This window comes from Pempheris klunzingeri, chromosome 13 (assembly GCF_042242105.1).
Source record: "Pempheris klunzingeri isolate RE-2024b chromosome 13, fPemKlu1.hap1, whole genome shotgun sequence".
Classification (NCBI taxonomy): Eukaryota; Metazoa; Chordata; class Actinopteri; order Acropomatiformes; family Pempheridae; genus Pempheris; species Pempheris klunzingeri.
The window spans coordinates 15886898-15903679 of record NC_092024.1 but is presented as its reverse complement, the minus strand read 5'-3'; the positions used below and the strand labels follow the sequence as shown (position 1 = coordinate 15903679).

General features: G+C 42.3%; 1 protein-coding gene across 1 annotated transcript in view; it reads right to left on the bottom strand.

The window, feature by feature from the left end:
* Positions 1 to 837: 837 nt before the first annotated feature.
* The window catches only part of aqr (aquarius intron-binding spliceosomal factor), a 50574-nt gene continuing 34629 nt past the window's right edge, over positions 838 to 16782 (bottom strand). The window contains exons 32-36 of the mRNA XM_070841962.1: positions 13611 to 13781; positions 7311 to 7396; positions 4068 to 4242; positions 1827 to 1937; positions 838 to 1302 (exon numbers count right to left, since the gene is read on the bottom strand). Of these exons, the coding sequence (XP_070698063.1) occupies positions 1039 to 1302; positions 1827 to 1937; positions 4068 to 4242; positions 7311 to 7396; positions 13611 to 13781 (807 nt within the window). The 3' untranslated portion in view covers positions 838 to 1038. The remainder of the gene's footprint in view (positions 1303 to 1826; positions 1938 to 4067; positions 4243 to 7310; positions 7397 to 13610; positions 13782 to 16782) is intronic.

Genomic DNA, 16782 nt, shown 5'->3' with positions numbered 1-16782 from the left:
CAAAACACTGATGTGCACTTCGACCTCAAATGCCCTGCTCTGGAAAAATGGAAAAATACACATTACTGGGCTCCACACTTGACTGAATGCAGAAAGTCTGTCTCTCCACATCTATCAACACATGGTTCTCCATCAGGTCTTTAGACTGGCCCAGGCAGGAGCAGCTGTGTGGCTGACCTGTTCTCTCAGCCTGCCTGAGGGATGATGTAACAACAACCAACCTCTGGTGCATGATAATGAATGAATTTCCAGTCTGTCTTTTTGCCCGCAGGGCGGTGGACTGTTTTAACCGCTTCATTTTAAATGGATTTATGTGTAAATTACCAAGATCTGGGTTGGATCTTGGTTTTTGAAAGGCTGTTTTGCATTCATTTGCAAACTTTAAACCGCTAATTATTTGGTTGAATTTGGGTGTGAAACCTCAACGCTGATTAAGTCGATGCGATCTACTCTGTTGTTAGTACTCCACACAAAGTTATGAATGGCAGAGGATTCAAGGTTTGCTGGTTGAGTGACCGTGTACATCCAGAGGGCAAGTTGAAATCCCCCAGCATGCACACTGGCCCTAGGGTGAAGAGGCTGACCCACAAATGCAGCTTAGTCGCAGCTTGTGTAGCTGGTGTAGGCTGAGCCAATCAGATTTCAGTTGTGCTTAAAGCAGAAGAAGGAAGCAGATGAATGGATGGAAGTATCATGACAGAGAGATACGAGGCTTAAACATGTTGACTATAAAGTGTTTGTTAATGTGTGCGCGTAAGAGGGACATAGATTAGAGTCTCTTTAGAGTATTAGAAGCTCTGACTGGTACACAGATAGTGAAACGTGTCACAGACGATGAAGGGTTTCCATTTCTTTTAATACAAAACTCCTGATGGTTACAAAATCACATGTACTAGAAAAATGCATGAAACGTTATCACTGGGGACCTTTCAGTAGAAAACAAACTCAGAATCACTGACTGGCTAATCTTTTCTTAAGGGACTGTCCATTTGGTCCCCTCAATAACCTTAATTAGACAGTGTCCCACATGAGGTTGCCCTACTGCTCTGCGCTGTCCTCCTCCCCCTCACTGTCGCTGTCTCTTCCGGGATGCTCTGGCATCTTAGCGTGGTCCACTGTATCTTGATTTTCTTCCTTCTTACTGATGTCCTCCGACTTTGGCTCGGAGTTTGCCTCTGCTTCTGGGTTGTCCTGCTCCATGGGGGTTTCTTCCTGCGGCTCCCCAGAGCTGGCTGGCACTTCCTCGACCGCAGCATCTGTCTTGGCTTGTTGCGGAGGCAGGGCCAGTGTCTGCTGCTGCTGCTGTGAAGCCAAGCGAAAGGAAAACAGGAAAAGATTCAAGATGTGGAGGCAAAAAAAAAAGAAGAAAATCAAATCTAGGTGCATTCTATTGGAATACAGTCTATGTTGAGGGCAATGTAGTATAAATCCTGTCAAAGCAAAGTCTTTTTCTTTTACTTTATTCTCCCACCACCATTTCATAATCCTCTTTTTAAGTTTCCATCAGCAACAAAATGTGACAGTGTATGTAATGTTAAAATAACCTGAGCTCCACTTAATATATTTATTTAGCTTGTGGCCTTTAGTGGCATCTCCACCTGCACAATTACAACAGTTCTCTTACATCTGACCTATTTACTGTGTTGCAGTTTAAAAATGCCAAAATAGTGACCAGGAAGAGACGTTCAAAGCTTTTAGCACTGCTTCAGATTGCTTATGAAGTAAAACATAGTAAAAATATTAGTTCTTTTTTGGTTGTTTTGAATGATACGGCAGTGTATCCCATTCTTTTTAACACACTTTTTGTATTCATCAAAGGTTTTTACCTGTCTGTACTTCTGGGAGGTCTGGATCATGTGCATGTACATATTATACACAAGGTTGGCCATCTCTGGCATGTTCTTGACGATCTGGTCTGGCTGTCCAGAGGCATCTCTCTAAAGGAAAGGAAAGAGATTGTTTTGAATCAAGGGTGTGACATGAAAAGAATCATAATGAAGAATCCCTTGCTGCCTTCATAGCAGGCACCGTTTCAGGCACCATATGGTAAACTATTGATCTGATGCAAATGTGCAGTGAAATGACAATTCACCTCCCCACTACCTGCTTGTTATTTAAAAGCAAATTTCTAACTTTCTGACTCCAGTGAGCACCGCTCAAGCACCATCAAAAGGAGTCGAGGATGCAGAGTTTGTAATTTGACAATATTAGTATGCAGACAGAGTCTAAAAGTCTAAACTGAGGAATGAGGCGAGCAGAATATTTAATCTGCTGGGCTGTTACTTCCTAAATACAGGGGTGATGCTCAGAGGCCCTTTGGGCATCATGTCCAAGTGGAAGCCCAGACATCCTCAGTGCTGTGAAATGATGGGTAAAAACATCAGTAATTAATGTGTTTCTCTGTGATTGAGTGCTATTAGAGGTTAGGCTTTACCGTCTGTCCAATACCATCCAACAATGCTGTAAATGTGTATGTATCTGTATGAAGCATTAAGTAGCAGCGTTATCCTTAATTTTTCTAACTGCACCTGAATCAGCATAGTTAGGTAACGTGAAAGTTCTCGTAGAGTGTTGCCAGACAAAAATCTAATTTGCATCTATGTGTAAGAGGAGTGCCTCCAGATACGTATAGCGCCAGATCAGTCTCAATATTAATAAATGCACAGAGAGGGACTAACAAATGTATTTAAGGATTAATATATAAATGACTCATTCCACATTTTCTTAATGCACACAAAAATAGTTAATGTTGTATATAAGTGTAAAAAAAAAGAAAGAAAAAGAAAAAAACAGTGCTGCTTTTAGATGTTCTAAGAAAATGCCAAATCTTAACAACAGGGAATAACATTTCACAGCTCAGAAGTCGTTTCATAACATTGTGTATCCTGTATACGTTTATGGATGTAACACTACGTGATCACATTACATGACACCCTCAAATCTACGCTTACACGATCGGTTGAAACGAAGGGAGTCGTCTGATTGGCTACAGATAATTCCCTGTTGCAAAAAAAGTATCTGAGAATGGAGAGAATGGAGGAAACCTGCTTGAAGTCAGAGGAATCTCAAAACACCCACACACACACAAATGCAGTGAGGTGCACAAGCAATTTGTGAATGCAGGTTCAACAGTTTGTATATAAACAACATCCAAATATGTTTTTGAGAAAAACTGCAAATAGTTTAAAATAAATATTTGTTCATTTTTACTACATTTATTTAAACTAGAAATATTTGTGCATCAGAAATACATTTGTGAACCTTTTTATATGCGGATTTGTCTTATATTCGTACACAATAACTATTTTTGTGTGCGAAAAATATTCATGTGGTGAGAGTCATTTATACATAAATCCTGAAATGCATTTCCGAATCGTTCTATGTGCATTCATTAATATTGAGACTGATCTGACTCCATAGATAGACAGGCTAAGCAGAGGCCGCATGTGTGTGCCCAAAAGAGCTGTCCCCCATGGGAATGAACACTCTAGAGTCACAGAAAGTGTCACAGGCTATGGGGTATTTTAGACACGCCTGTTGCCACACACGCCAGTCAGTGAGACACAGTGACCAGACAACAGTCATCTCATGCTGGCCTGGCGGGATTTGGCAAAGTGGTTTTGCCTTCTGACCTTTGGTGGTTAATTATAGCCAGGTCTGTGTTTCCCAAGCTTGCAGATGGCTCCTGCAGAATGCTGTTAACAGACCTGAGCCTTTGGGTAAGACTTGGGACCAGGGAGGACCAAAGGGAATGAAAATGCCATTCAGAATATAGAGACAGGATTAGACTGGGTCAGCGGGGCTGTAGCTGCAATGACGTGGAAAGATGTTGGAGGATATATCAGTTATATGGAAATGGGCACTGATGTGGAACATGTGGAAAAGTAAGCTCCGTTCTTACTGGCAAATCTGGAGCTTGAGTGCTTCATTATCAGCCAAATTTAATGGAGTAGAAGATTATTAAGCTTTAAGAAACTGTGTGTGTGTGTGTGTGTGTGTGTGTGTGTGTGTGTGTGTGTGTGTGTGTGTGTGTGTGTGTGTGTGTGTGCGTGCGTGTTTCTACGTACGGGCTGTTCCTGGCTGTAGTATTCGTGCGGTCTGATGTGCAGCTGCAGAGGTCTGGCAGTGAGCTGGTTGAAGGCAGGAGTCAGCTCAAAGCAGTTTTGGAACAGAGACACTCGTGCAAAGATGTATAGACCCAGTCTGGCTCTTGACATGGCTACCACCAGACGCCTCACATCTCTGTGGTGTGACAGGGGGGGGAAAAAAAAAACGTAAAAAATTTATTTGACACAAGGGGAGAAAAAATTAAAGAGAAGTGGCACGGGTGTGGAGGATATTGTGAAATGTGTTAAGAGAAGGAGAAATCATGTAGTGCCAAAAACTGAAGCAAAGAGACGAAAGTGGGAGGATCAAGTGAAGATTGTAAAGGAAGGAAAAAGACGGTGTAATGTAGGAGGAGAGTTTTAGCGAAGGATAAGAAGAAATAGGTGAGGGGGAGAAATATAGATGCTGAGAGAGAAATAAAGGAGCAAAAGGCAGAAATAAACAAGCTAGACAAAGGGAGGGAAAGGTGGGAGAGTACAAGGGCAGAGAGGTTACTTTTTCTTGCCATCCAGTAGAATTAAGAGATTAGAGATCGAGGAATCATTTCCCAGAGGATGGAGGAATCCTGCTTGGCTTTCTGTAGTAGCAACAGTGGTTGTTTACCTGCCCTATTTTAGAGGTATACCCCTGATTGTCTCTATACCCATGCTAAACAGCTGAAACATATGCTTTGCACTGCAACATGCAGTAAGAGTGAACTTCAATTTCTAATAACAAACTGAATTTTAAGTTGTATACATTACACATAGACACACATCCTTCGACAGCTTCTAAAAGCTACAAAAATGTGCTCTTTCACAGAGATAACCGGTAAGAGAGAGGAAGCAGGTACCCATCAACCTGTTTCAGTAAGTAATAAATCTTCGTGTTGTGTGTTTAGGTGTTTGAATAGGAAACCTCATGTAGCTATGCAAAATATGGCCATTTAGGTGGCCTATAAATCTCTGACACAGTAACATACTGGATTATATAAACCTAGGAAGTGCATATGAGGGGGAAGAAGTATTTGGTTTACTCAAGCAGCTCTGGTGATGCTCAAAACCGTCTGATGTTTGATGTACGAGTATTTGGCACACATGCATATTTGTATGCTTTTACTCACCAACACACATCAACACAAGCACATGTTGAAAAGCAGCCAAAAAATGTGGAATATGTCCACCTGAGCACTTCATGAGATTAAGAGGATTAATTCGTGCAATATGCATGATGAGTTCAATGAATATGTAGAAGGAAAAAAAAAAAGGCTTGTGGAAACCATTGTGTAGGGCTTATGAGTGCTTTAATGTGTGCAGCCAATTGGGTTATCTGAAATTACTAGAAATTTCAAGTATGTTGCAAAAAGTTGAAAGCACAACCTTTCCTCAGAGACAAACTACTACAGCCTTCAACCAATGAGCATAGAGCTCTAGAGGAGATGAACCAATCATGTTGCATGATAGCCTGTGGACATGGCACTAGTGAGACGCCCACCTGGGCTGTGCGGTGACATGGCAGGGCAAAGTGGACGAATGCCGTTCGTGTGTGCGTTTCCCACATGTTTGTGTGTACATGTCAGAGCGTGTCTGGATCTGTGCTTCCCTGTCAAAGAGTGTGCTCCTGCATGTGACCGTGCCTGTGTGTATCAGCAGGAATGCTTCTACTGTCAAAGCAAGGGTCAGCTCGTCATATGGTCAGCTGCGTCCCCTGTGGTTGTCACGGCAGCAGATTGCCATGAGGAGAGATGCAGCAAGAGGGGAGAGTGCAGGGCGAGGAGGATTGTGAGGTAAGACACAGTGGTACACCACAGTGATCCCACACTGGGAAGAACACAATGGACAGCACAAGAATTCCCAATGAACCACTGCTCTTTCAACCACTCAGCCGACCATTGAGAAGTGTCTGGGACACCAAGATATGAATGAATGTGAAGCCATAAGTTAAACCATAAAAAATGGGATTGACAAAACATTTTCTGTCATTTCAATTGCTCTGTCGTTAAAGGCGCTGACTTTAAATACGAGAATCTGTTTACAGGTTTTGGGCTATAACACTGCATGCTTCGAATGACATAACCTGGGTCAACGGCAACTGGGGCAGAAGTCTACACGTCGGAAAATGAAAAAGACCTGGTGGTGTGGAGCCCACTGTCAGTGAGGTGAGAATGTGTGTAAGGCAGTGTGCAATATCCAGTGTAAGACAAGATCAAATGAATGATACCAAGAGGACAGCAGGCGCTGCCAGCAAGATAAAGTACCACTTTCTGTGGCTCGCTGCACTTTGTATTCCAGCTACATCAATTCATTGCTTTATCTGTGAGATGAGGACAGAACAAAATAGAGTTTTAGTGTTTCCTCTGCCAGCTAAAAATGATCACGCTCAAAGGTGGGGTGTAGAGGGGAGCATGTATATAGCTACGAAAGGAGTGACTTCTTATTCTCACCAATGTGAGGGTGGCTGAATCACTGGCAATGCAGCTGTGATAAAGCTGTGAGCGGTGAAACTCCCATAGCAGCTACTTTACATCACAGCCAGAGGCCAGCATGGCACGCTTAAGTACTGTGGAAGACTTCAGCCTCAATTGTCTGGTATCAAAACATGCAGTGTATTAAGTGTGAAGAACTCATCAGGATCTCATGGCAGCCGAGGAGTGAAAGGCCATTTCGCTACAAATCAATTCAGTGAAATGAGGAAGGAGGCGGGAGTGAGGAGAAGAGGGGGCAGAGAGATAAGGAAACAAAGCTGAAGACTAAGAAGAGCGCCAGCATAGTTGAGCAGATAGCAATGGGACATGGAATGAAAAGACATTAAACTTGCTGCTGCAGTTTGGTTAGCCATCGTGGGCTCTTAATGACTGTTATATGGTGTGCCTTTGATCAGAACAGAGCTCTTTGTTTAATAGTCTTACCCTAATCATCAGAGCACAATGGCTTCTCTTAACCAGGACAAAAGTAAGAGTCAGCTCCACAGACATGCTCCTGTCCTGAAGCACCCTTTCTTTTCCCTGCCTCAAATTAAGCTCATGCATACTTCAGGACAGCCACGGTGTTACTGTCGTCTCAAGAGAGTTAAGTGCCTACATTTTTGCTGTGTCGTGCCCCTGGATGATGTGCAACCAAGGTGTAGATCCTATTACAAACGTATTTTTGTAGAGGAATAGCTGCGGAAGGTGTCCATTTTGGGTCAGGCACGTTTTTGTGTTTGGCATGCATTGGAGTAATTACCTCAGGTGTCCTACAGCTTTGGTGCGGACCAGTGAGAGGATGATGTAGTCATTCTGCTGACCCTGGAACCTGTCCACTGTTGTCACCTGCACAGACACACAAACATATTCATTACTGAACGAACAAAAAAAAAAAAGACACAAACACTCTATACAAATATACACATAAATATCAAAGATATGCTAACTAAGCTATGGCATGAAGAATTTTGCAAGGTAAATGAGTGTGTGCATTTTATGTTGGTAGAGGGATTTAGCTGAAATGTTTAAGACGGAAAGCGGTCATGCTCATGTTTCTAAACCCTCGCTTTTTAAAATTATTTTTGAGGGGGGCAGATGAACGATGGTGCCTGTGTTTTCTTGTTATTGCTGTTATCGCTGCGGGCCACACGGGCAGCCACTGGGGCTAATACGGCTTAGAGGGCATTTGCTGCCACTAGCCTTTTACCTGGGCCCCTGAGACTCGGGGCCAAGGTGCTGGGGGCAACGCTGCTCGACTGGATCAGAGATTAGAATGAATTTTTTTTTTTCTCACCAAAGCAAGAAGAAACTCTTATCAGCCAATTTGCTTTTCATCCCAAAAATCCTGTCTTGCTGGGAAGCTTACTTATTCTGGTAAATGAAGAACAGAGCTGCGTTTCGACTTCGTCAGTGCTGCTACACCTTATATAATAAAGACAACATACTGCACTTGCACATGGAACCTGATACAAAGGGAGGAAATTGATGAGATGCAACCCTGTAAAAACCTGAAACTGCTATATATACAGTATACAGTACTAGTTGTACTTGTAACGGGATGTTCTTAAACATAAGTGTCTTCTACATTTGTCCACAAGCCATGGCAGATTGTACTGTTAGAGTATGGTCTCAGATTTGTGTCACATGTTCGGTCTTGCTGTTAATAATTTTCAATTTCCCATATCCAATGTTATGTGATTCACAGTCAGAGCATTACTGAGCTTGGATTTGTATGAAGTCGAGTCATTGTTGAAACAGCACGAGAAAAGATGAACAGCTGTGTTAGAAAATATCTGGTTCTTTGATAAAACATCAAAATGTACATGCCTGTGTGGATAGTCCTCCTAATGTGTGATTATACAAAAAAATATTACTATGCAGTTATATAGGCTGCATGTGAGAGAAATCCAAAGCCCAGCAGAAAGAGGTTGGCCTTTCGTCTGTAGATCCATTCTCTAGAGTGAATCAATAGGACATCATCTACCACTGAGAAACCACACAGGCCCAGGACTACTACGGCAACCAACCTATGAGCCCACCATGTTAAATAAATCATCTTGTGGTCGTAGTTACCTCCTATTAGCTAATGCAACATTCAGATGTCCTGGAACTCCCTTTCCAAACCCTTCCAAAACCCCTTTTGGGTAATAGGAAAGGAGTGTGAGGGTGAGAGTGTGTGAACATGTAAAAGAGGGAGAGATGGGGCCTATGATGTAGTAGACCAATATTTATTTACGTCTCCCTGTTGCTATGTAGAACAGGTGCATCACCAGAGGCAACAATATGTCGGCTTCACAATAGCATGAGGTATTGTGGGCTGTATGTTCAAGTCGAACAGCCATGGTATACATGCATGCACATGGTCACACAAATGTGGCATACACAGACACATTCCAGCACACCCTTTGTAGACTGTGACTGTGGACTTGGAGGGGCTATAACTGCATGATTTAAACCGAAACAGTGAAACTTGTTTAGCATAGAAGGGGTGCTTAAGAGAGGAAGTTATTCTTAGCCCACAGACAGCGACAACGAAGCCCAGATAGAGAATCTCCCTAAGGCGTAGCATTTTGCATGGTGTTTAGTTATTTATGAGAAATCTTCCAGAGAGTGAATTACAGAGGTCATGTCATTGTGACACATGCATGTCTATGGATATAGGGAATCACACACACACAAGATGCTGTGAGCCACATATTTGTGCACACACACAGTTTGCTGCCAACAGAAGCTATTTAATTGACAATCATTTTCTTTCATCTTGCCCTCCCTTCTCCTTATTTTCATGAGGACAATGACACACTGACTCTCAGCATGGATATCTCCTCGCTTTCTTTACTTGCTACTCACTTCCATCCATCCTGCTATGTCTTATTCATGGCAATTATGCACCAGAATGTGCAGAAGTCACACTACCAGATTATTGAATTTTTCACAAGAGACTCTCAGGGATGATAGCCTTGTGCATTCATATCCACATATCTGTCTGAAAAAAAAAAGGCACGCTGGGACATGTTAAGAAGACATTTCCCTATCTATGTCAGCAAATCTGGCAATAAGGTGTCCTTATTCCAGTCACACAGCAATACTTGCTTTCCTGTTAAAGTATTTGAGAAAGTAAAAGAAATTCCAGAGTATGGATGGGAAAAGTGTGTGAATTTTGTGACCATGTGGAAGACTTTGAATGAGGTAGTAATGGGCAGAATGCGGACATCCCTTTTTAGCCATCTCTCCTCGACTCTGTTGCATCCAAACTAACTATAGAAAGATAAATGAATTATGGATTACAACCTGTCATAATTCCATCACAGTTAGTTGGGGTGAGATTCAGCTGAGAAGAACAGATGTTATAAGTCTGAATCCTACGGATGCATTTTTTCAGACCAAGTACAGGACCAAGTAAATAGTACAGTAACAGTACTTGCTGGTTACCGGTTAATATGAGTGCTTAATAGTGCCATTATGGTGTACCATTTCCTTTACATTACTCTTACATCAGTGTGAGCTGTCACTAGCCACTACATGTCACAGAAGGAATTATTGTAAATCAAAACGAATTATTTGTAACAAATTTCATTTTGTTTCACAACAAGCGAAATGATAATCTGCTTGGTGGGAGTAATTACATAAAATGAATGAAAAATAAAAGACTCAGCCACACAACCCATTATGAGAAACGATATGCACCACCCAACCCTTAAAAATATGTGTTAATCAACCACCCGTACCAGATCTGCAAACTACCAACTTAATGCATGATGGTAGCACATTTATCAGGACAGAGACAACAGACATGAATAAGAGCTCTGTTTCAGGGAGATAGCAACAGAGAGAAGGAAGGTGAAGGTGAAAGATGGACTATTGCAAGCAATGTTTTTGTATGTTATTAAACGCGGAACATTGCTTTGACAGACTTTGAATTTCCAACCCACCTGCCCGGACCCATATTTTCTTTTAGGCTTAACCGAAACCACCCGGCCCACAGGTTGGTTAACCCACGCATCACCGCCGACAGTCCTAAAACAGATTTATGGCTGCTGACCCGTCATGTCAACAAACCATGCACACTTCTCTCCTGGGTGACAGTGAGTCGAGGAAGGCATCTCCCAGCTGCCGACAGAGTGCCACTCAACTCAGCAGCTATGTGACGGGTGCCGCTTGCCTGCCACTTAAAGTGGTATCAGGTGTGGTTGTATCAGAGTAGTTTTTCCAAGTATGAGTACAATGGAATCAATAACAGTATCGATGCATCCTTACTGAATTCAGTTTGCCATTATGTGATAAAGTTCTGTTTGTGACCTGGATAAATAAATACCATCCTTGGGTTTCATTCATTCATAGAGTAAACTAAAAAAAATAACAAAGAACAAGCAACATTAAAGATGCATACGTGCATTACTGCAAGTGTAACTATGCCAACTCAGTAGACAGCTTAAGCTTGTGTGTCTATTTGAGCATGGGACTGGCTGCTGCTCACTGGTCTTCCTCTTCTTTTCTGATAATTAAAGAAATCACAGTAAAGTGGGCACGCTGTTGACATCAGCTTGGCTTTAGCCATTGTGACATATTGTCAGACACACTGTGGACCCTGTGCTCAGCGCCATGACCTTTCAGCTGCTCAGCATTTTCCCACAAGAGTAAACTAAACCTCTTTTTCATCTCTCTCCCTCTCTGGCTGTCTTTCTTCTCAGGAAAACAGCCTGTCATCCCAGTCACTCTATTACTGACGTACATACTGACTAAGGCCATGAGCAAAATGAATGACACTTTAGGTCTTAACATTGCAGGACATTTAACATGACCAAGCACAATTTCTGAATAACTGTCCGAATGTGACAAATACGTGATGACAACACAACACGGTAGCACAAAATACAGACACAACAACAGCGGATTGTTAACACTCCAGCTCTGCGGGTGGTAGAAGGATCCACTTCTTACCTTGCTAGAAAATTAATATGCTGCAACAAGCGGTAATTCATGTTTGTGCCTTCATGCGTTAAAAGGATGAGTCTGGTCATATTCCATACTGTACAAATTGTGAGCAAATCCCATGAAAAGACCAAAACTAACAAAAAATGGTCCTACTAACAAAGCCGGATACCTCCACTTAGTCAAAAGGTATTAAGGCACACTGGGTGACATGTTCCATTACCAAGAACATGGGTACTGCACTTTATTTTGAGTCCGTCCCACAAACCCAAGCCTGCTGCCTTACACACTCATTATGGCACTATATGTGTATTTTCCCACGACTGAAAATAGTCAACCTATTCTTGTTTGCGTAACATTTGCAACTACAGTGTTGAGCCGTTTAAGTAAACTGACTAACCTTTGAGGAGGAAGAAAAAAAATCTAAGTGTGTAATTGTGACCTCTTTTAAAAGATTTACGGTTACGTCAGGCTGGGGGGGTCAGAAAGTATCAAAATATAAACTTGTGCATTGTTGGTTTTGGTCTTTTCATATTTGCTGACAATAGCAAAAATTTACAGCCACAATAAAAACCCTTAAAGGTGAAACAACAGAATTCAGGCTTATATATGGTTGAGCTGACCAACAGATACATTGCTGTGCTTGTATTGCTTGTGTTTGCTGTCCCCTCTCTATTGATAGACACTGCTCAAATGTTATTGGCCAGTGGCACTTTTCAAACTCAAACTACACAACTGAAAATATGCAGCATGTTTAAACAACACAACTTAACTGGAAACATGCTGACCGTCAGCTCCCTGTGTCACAATGACACTCATGCCTGGTGATAAGCCATTTTCACTCCAAACGTGCTAGTTTCTCTGCCATGCCTAAATAGTCTGTTACTTAGGCTTTTCACACACTTTACAATGTCAGAGACCAAAGAAAGGTGAGAGAACGTGGGCAGGGAATAAGAATGGAGAGAGGAAAGAATAACCCGAGGCTAGTGGGTAAAAGCAATTAGCAGTACAAACAGAAAACGAAGGGAAAACTGTGCCATGGGGCTGCTGACTTAACACAGTGTAAAAGAAGGAAAGAGAAAAGAGAGAAGAGTTTGGGGAAACACTGTGGGCTGGACGAAGACAATCCGGCAGTATCCTCAGGGATGAACACAGCGCAGAGTTTACACCCACTCTCAAAGTATGCGCATATAAATCCTCAGACATGCACACACACATACCTCAGAGAGTTTGATTTACAGAGGTATGCAATTGGCTGGTATGTGAACTGTTGGGGACAGAGGGCATAAAATGTCCTGTTCTATTTGGGTCTTATGACCTGCAGCAGTCTTGATGGTCTCATGATTTGAGGGAGCAGGACAATGAGGGCCAGGGTGAAAAGAGAAATACCTTTTCGCTTTGCCTACAACGGTGAAATATGAATCAAGAAGCTCCATGGGCTGCTCATTAATTTTCCACCCTGCAAGAATCATGCAGTTCCACTAAATTCAAGGAGATACTGCTTGCAACACAGTTGGGAAATCTTGCAGTTAAAATGTACAAACCTACTTAAATTGTACAGGGGGAGAGAGAAGACTGTTTGTTTGCGGTAATGGGAGGCAGAAACAGCAAAACCCTTGTGAGAATTCAGAGCTGTGAATTTCTTTCTCAGTGCAACCGAGGACAGAAAGTTGGTTCACTGACTGCAGCTGAAGGTGCAAACTGTGTTCATCCACATGTTATGCAGGTTCCCATTAAACTAGCCTGGGACCTACATATATATATATATATATGAGGTGAAAACATGTCTGTTAAACTTCATGACAGGAGAGAAGAACAGTTTACCCTTAAGTTGATATTAGGAGTGTGTACAATTCATGCATGTGGAATCAGGTGTTACAATGCAACATGAAATACATAAATGTCAGCACTTCATGAGCAGACTTTAACTATCTCAATCATATAGATGGAATTGCTATTTTGTTTCATTCCATTTGAATGGCTGAACAACCCGGATATGTGGTTGGTGACTGAGAGGTCTGGAACCAGAATATGTGTTAAGCACAAACGTGAGTACTATAAACACCTTAATATCATTGATGCACCTGTGTGCAATGTTCAGTGTGATCAGTGTCAAGTGCTGCCTTACCTTATTAGGCTGACCAAAGAAAGGATTGCCGGCACAACGCTGGTTGATGACATCTCTGATCAGGTGTTTTTGTCCATTGTAGGTGGTGAGAATGCTGATGCGGTCAGAAGGGTAACCCAACAGACGCATGTACATGTACAAAGCCACCGAGTACTCCGCCTCCGCCAGGTTCTTCACAGGAAGAGAGAGAAAATGAGCGTGTAAGATTAACATGATTACATTTTAACTGTACAGTGTTTTATACAAGTAATAAGTGCAAGTAAACAGATCTTTTGGAAGCTGATCCAAAAAACCCTGTTGTCGTGTCTCCCTTCCTATCAGCACACCTGTCTGCTGTCTTTGACACCTTGCTGTTTTCATTCTCTTGTACTTTAACATCTTGCTCTAACCCTTTCTCGCCTGTCAAGTGTTTAACTTTTCAGCCAGATAAAAGCCCGCTCATTCACGCATGAGTAGCCATCTGATTTGGGGTGGAATTAATTGCCTCAGTCAGCGCTCAACACCAACACTAGCCAAGCTGGGACAAAATGTCCCAATCTAGGTTCCCTTACAGAGAAGTGAGAAGGGTGAATGGTATATTTCTACTGTGGCTTTTATATTTATTAAGTGGGGAAGAGCTGATATTTAGTATGACTGACTGCATCATCAAAAGTTTCATTACTCAGTCTGATGTTATCACAATATGCTACTACTGCTCCCACCACATTTACATATTAACTAGGAGAAGCAGGAGTAAGAATTTGGCTCCAGATTATATACAAAGTTGATTGCAACAGGGACCCTCAGTGCTTGAAAACACACACACACACATACTAGATATATATATATATATATGTTCAAACACTAACACAGAAAAACCAGCACTATCCTAAGCAGGTTAACATTTCCAGGGCCCCCAGGACAACGTCACAAGTCCTCCAAATGTGACAAAATGTAAAGGCCAGTGTTGCTTACAGCATTCACCCACTTTGCAATCAACAAATTCCTCAGCATGTGCATCCTGGCTCCAAGGCTACACGCTGCCCTTCAAATGTGACCAAAAAAAGAAAATAAAAGGAGCCAACAGTATGCATTATTCATCCAGTCTCAATTAAGCCTGGACTGTAGCCTCACATCTCTGATAATAATTTATGCAGTTTCATCAACAGTTCCTGATCCAGCTGCACTGGAGTCAGCACATCAAAAACAGTGACAGCCATTGTTCTGCCTCCCTTATTACCTGTCTCCAAATGGCACAAATCCATAACCTTAATGACCACACAATGTTTATACTGAAATAAATTTCATTTTTAAGTTCAGCAGTGAATGTTATTCATGGTATGAGAAGGGAAAAAAATTCAAATAGGGTGATTTTGGGTCACATGAGTAATGCTGGGTGGCCTCGCCATATTAATTCTGGCCATATTCTTACTGTTACGTCCTGTCCCAACTTCATGTTTCACCAGGAAGTAGAGTAATCATATTAAGGAAGTAAAGATCCCTTCATTAAATGTTTAGGATAAAGATTATTTTTGAAAACCTGTAATTTCAGTTGTACATCTGAATAGATAAAAAAAAAGTACTGATATAAGTCTACAAGAACCATAAACATATGCAAGAGACTCTAGCTCCAACTCTAACACAAAGTAATACCCAAGTATACATGTAGCTGGCATTTCTAGCTTTCTACCTCATATGTATATTTAACATGCATGTGATCTAATGCCCTAAAACACCAGAAAAATCGACAACCACAGCAACAAGGTGAGGCCCTGGAGTTTGAGCCAATGGCCCAAGGCTATATGAGGACTGGAGAGGATGGAGGGATGGCACAGTGACAGAAACAGAGATGAGAGAGAAGGTAAGGCTCCCACACTGGTGCAGATACAAACACATAAGAGGTAATAAAAGGCATAAAACTACACTACCTGTGAGTAAAGCCTGCAATGCTCTCGGCTCTTATGTAATTTAAAATGTAGCTTTTGAAGCAGAAAAGCCTTGACTAACAAGCCTGGTGGCTGAGAGAAGCCATTTTCTAACAACAGAAGATGTGGATCCCCTTCTTTACTGCTAAAGTGGACACAACCCGTGCCTCTCTCTCTCCCTCTAGCCCCCCCTCTCCGCTGGACACTGACCACCCTATGCCAGTGGGCTCCCGGACCATGTCACACTTTACTGGCACCACACAGCAAGAGGTCCAAAAACTCATCTGTAAGATGAAACCCACCACATGTGCCCTGGACCCATTCCCCACAACTCTGATAAAATCAAATATATACGCCATAAGTCCCCTAATCATTAAAATCATTAACCACTCTCTCCAGGCCGGCTCTGTTCCACCTCCACTAAAGACAGCTGTCATCAGACCCCAGCTCAAAAAACCAACCCTCGACCCTGAAGTCCTCGCCAACTACAGGCCAATTTCAAACCTACTATTTCTTTCCAAGGTTTTGGAAAAAGTCGTTGACACTCAGCTACACGGCCATCTCAAATCAAATGATCTATATGAAAAATTTCAATCCCACAGCACTGAAACAACCCTAGTTAGAGTCACAAATGATCTACTTAGGGCAGCAGATGACGCCTCCCCATCGCTCCTCATCCTCCTCGACCTTACCGCTGCAATTGATACGGTTGACCATAACATCCTTTTACACTGCCTACAGCACACCATTGGACTCTCTGACTCTGCCTTAAACTGGTTCCGGTCTTACCTCTCAGGAAGAGCAGAATATGTTGCTCTGGCTGGTGCTAAATCTCAGATACATCCTGTCACCTGTGGAGTTCCTCAAGGATCAGTCCTCGGCCCCACCATTTACCATTTACATGCTCCCCCTCGGTCACATCATCAGCAAACACGGCATCTCATTCCACTGCTACGCCGACGACACACAACTTTATTTCAAAACAAATCCCAACTCCTCTGCAGCCATGTCTTCACCCACACTCACCACCTGCCTGGAGGAGATTCAGGCGTGGATGAATCTCAATTTCTTGCAAATAAACAGCTCCAAAACTGAAGTCATCCTAGTCGGCACCCCACATCAAATCGGGTCATCAAATATCACCTCTATAGCCTTCTCTGGCCACAACATCCCACTCTCCCCATCAGTCATCAATCTAGGTATTAAATTTGATCCCCAACTGACTTTTGATTCCCATATTAAACACCTGTGCCAGAAATCCTTCTTCC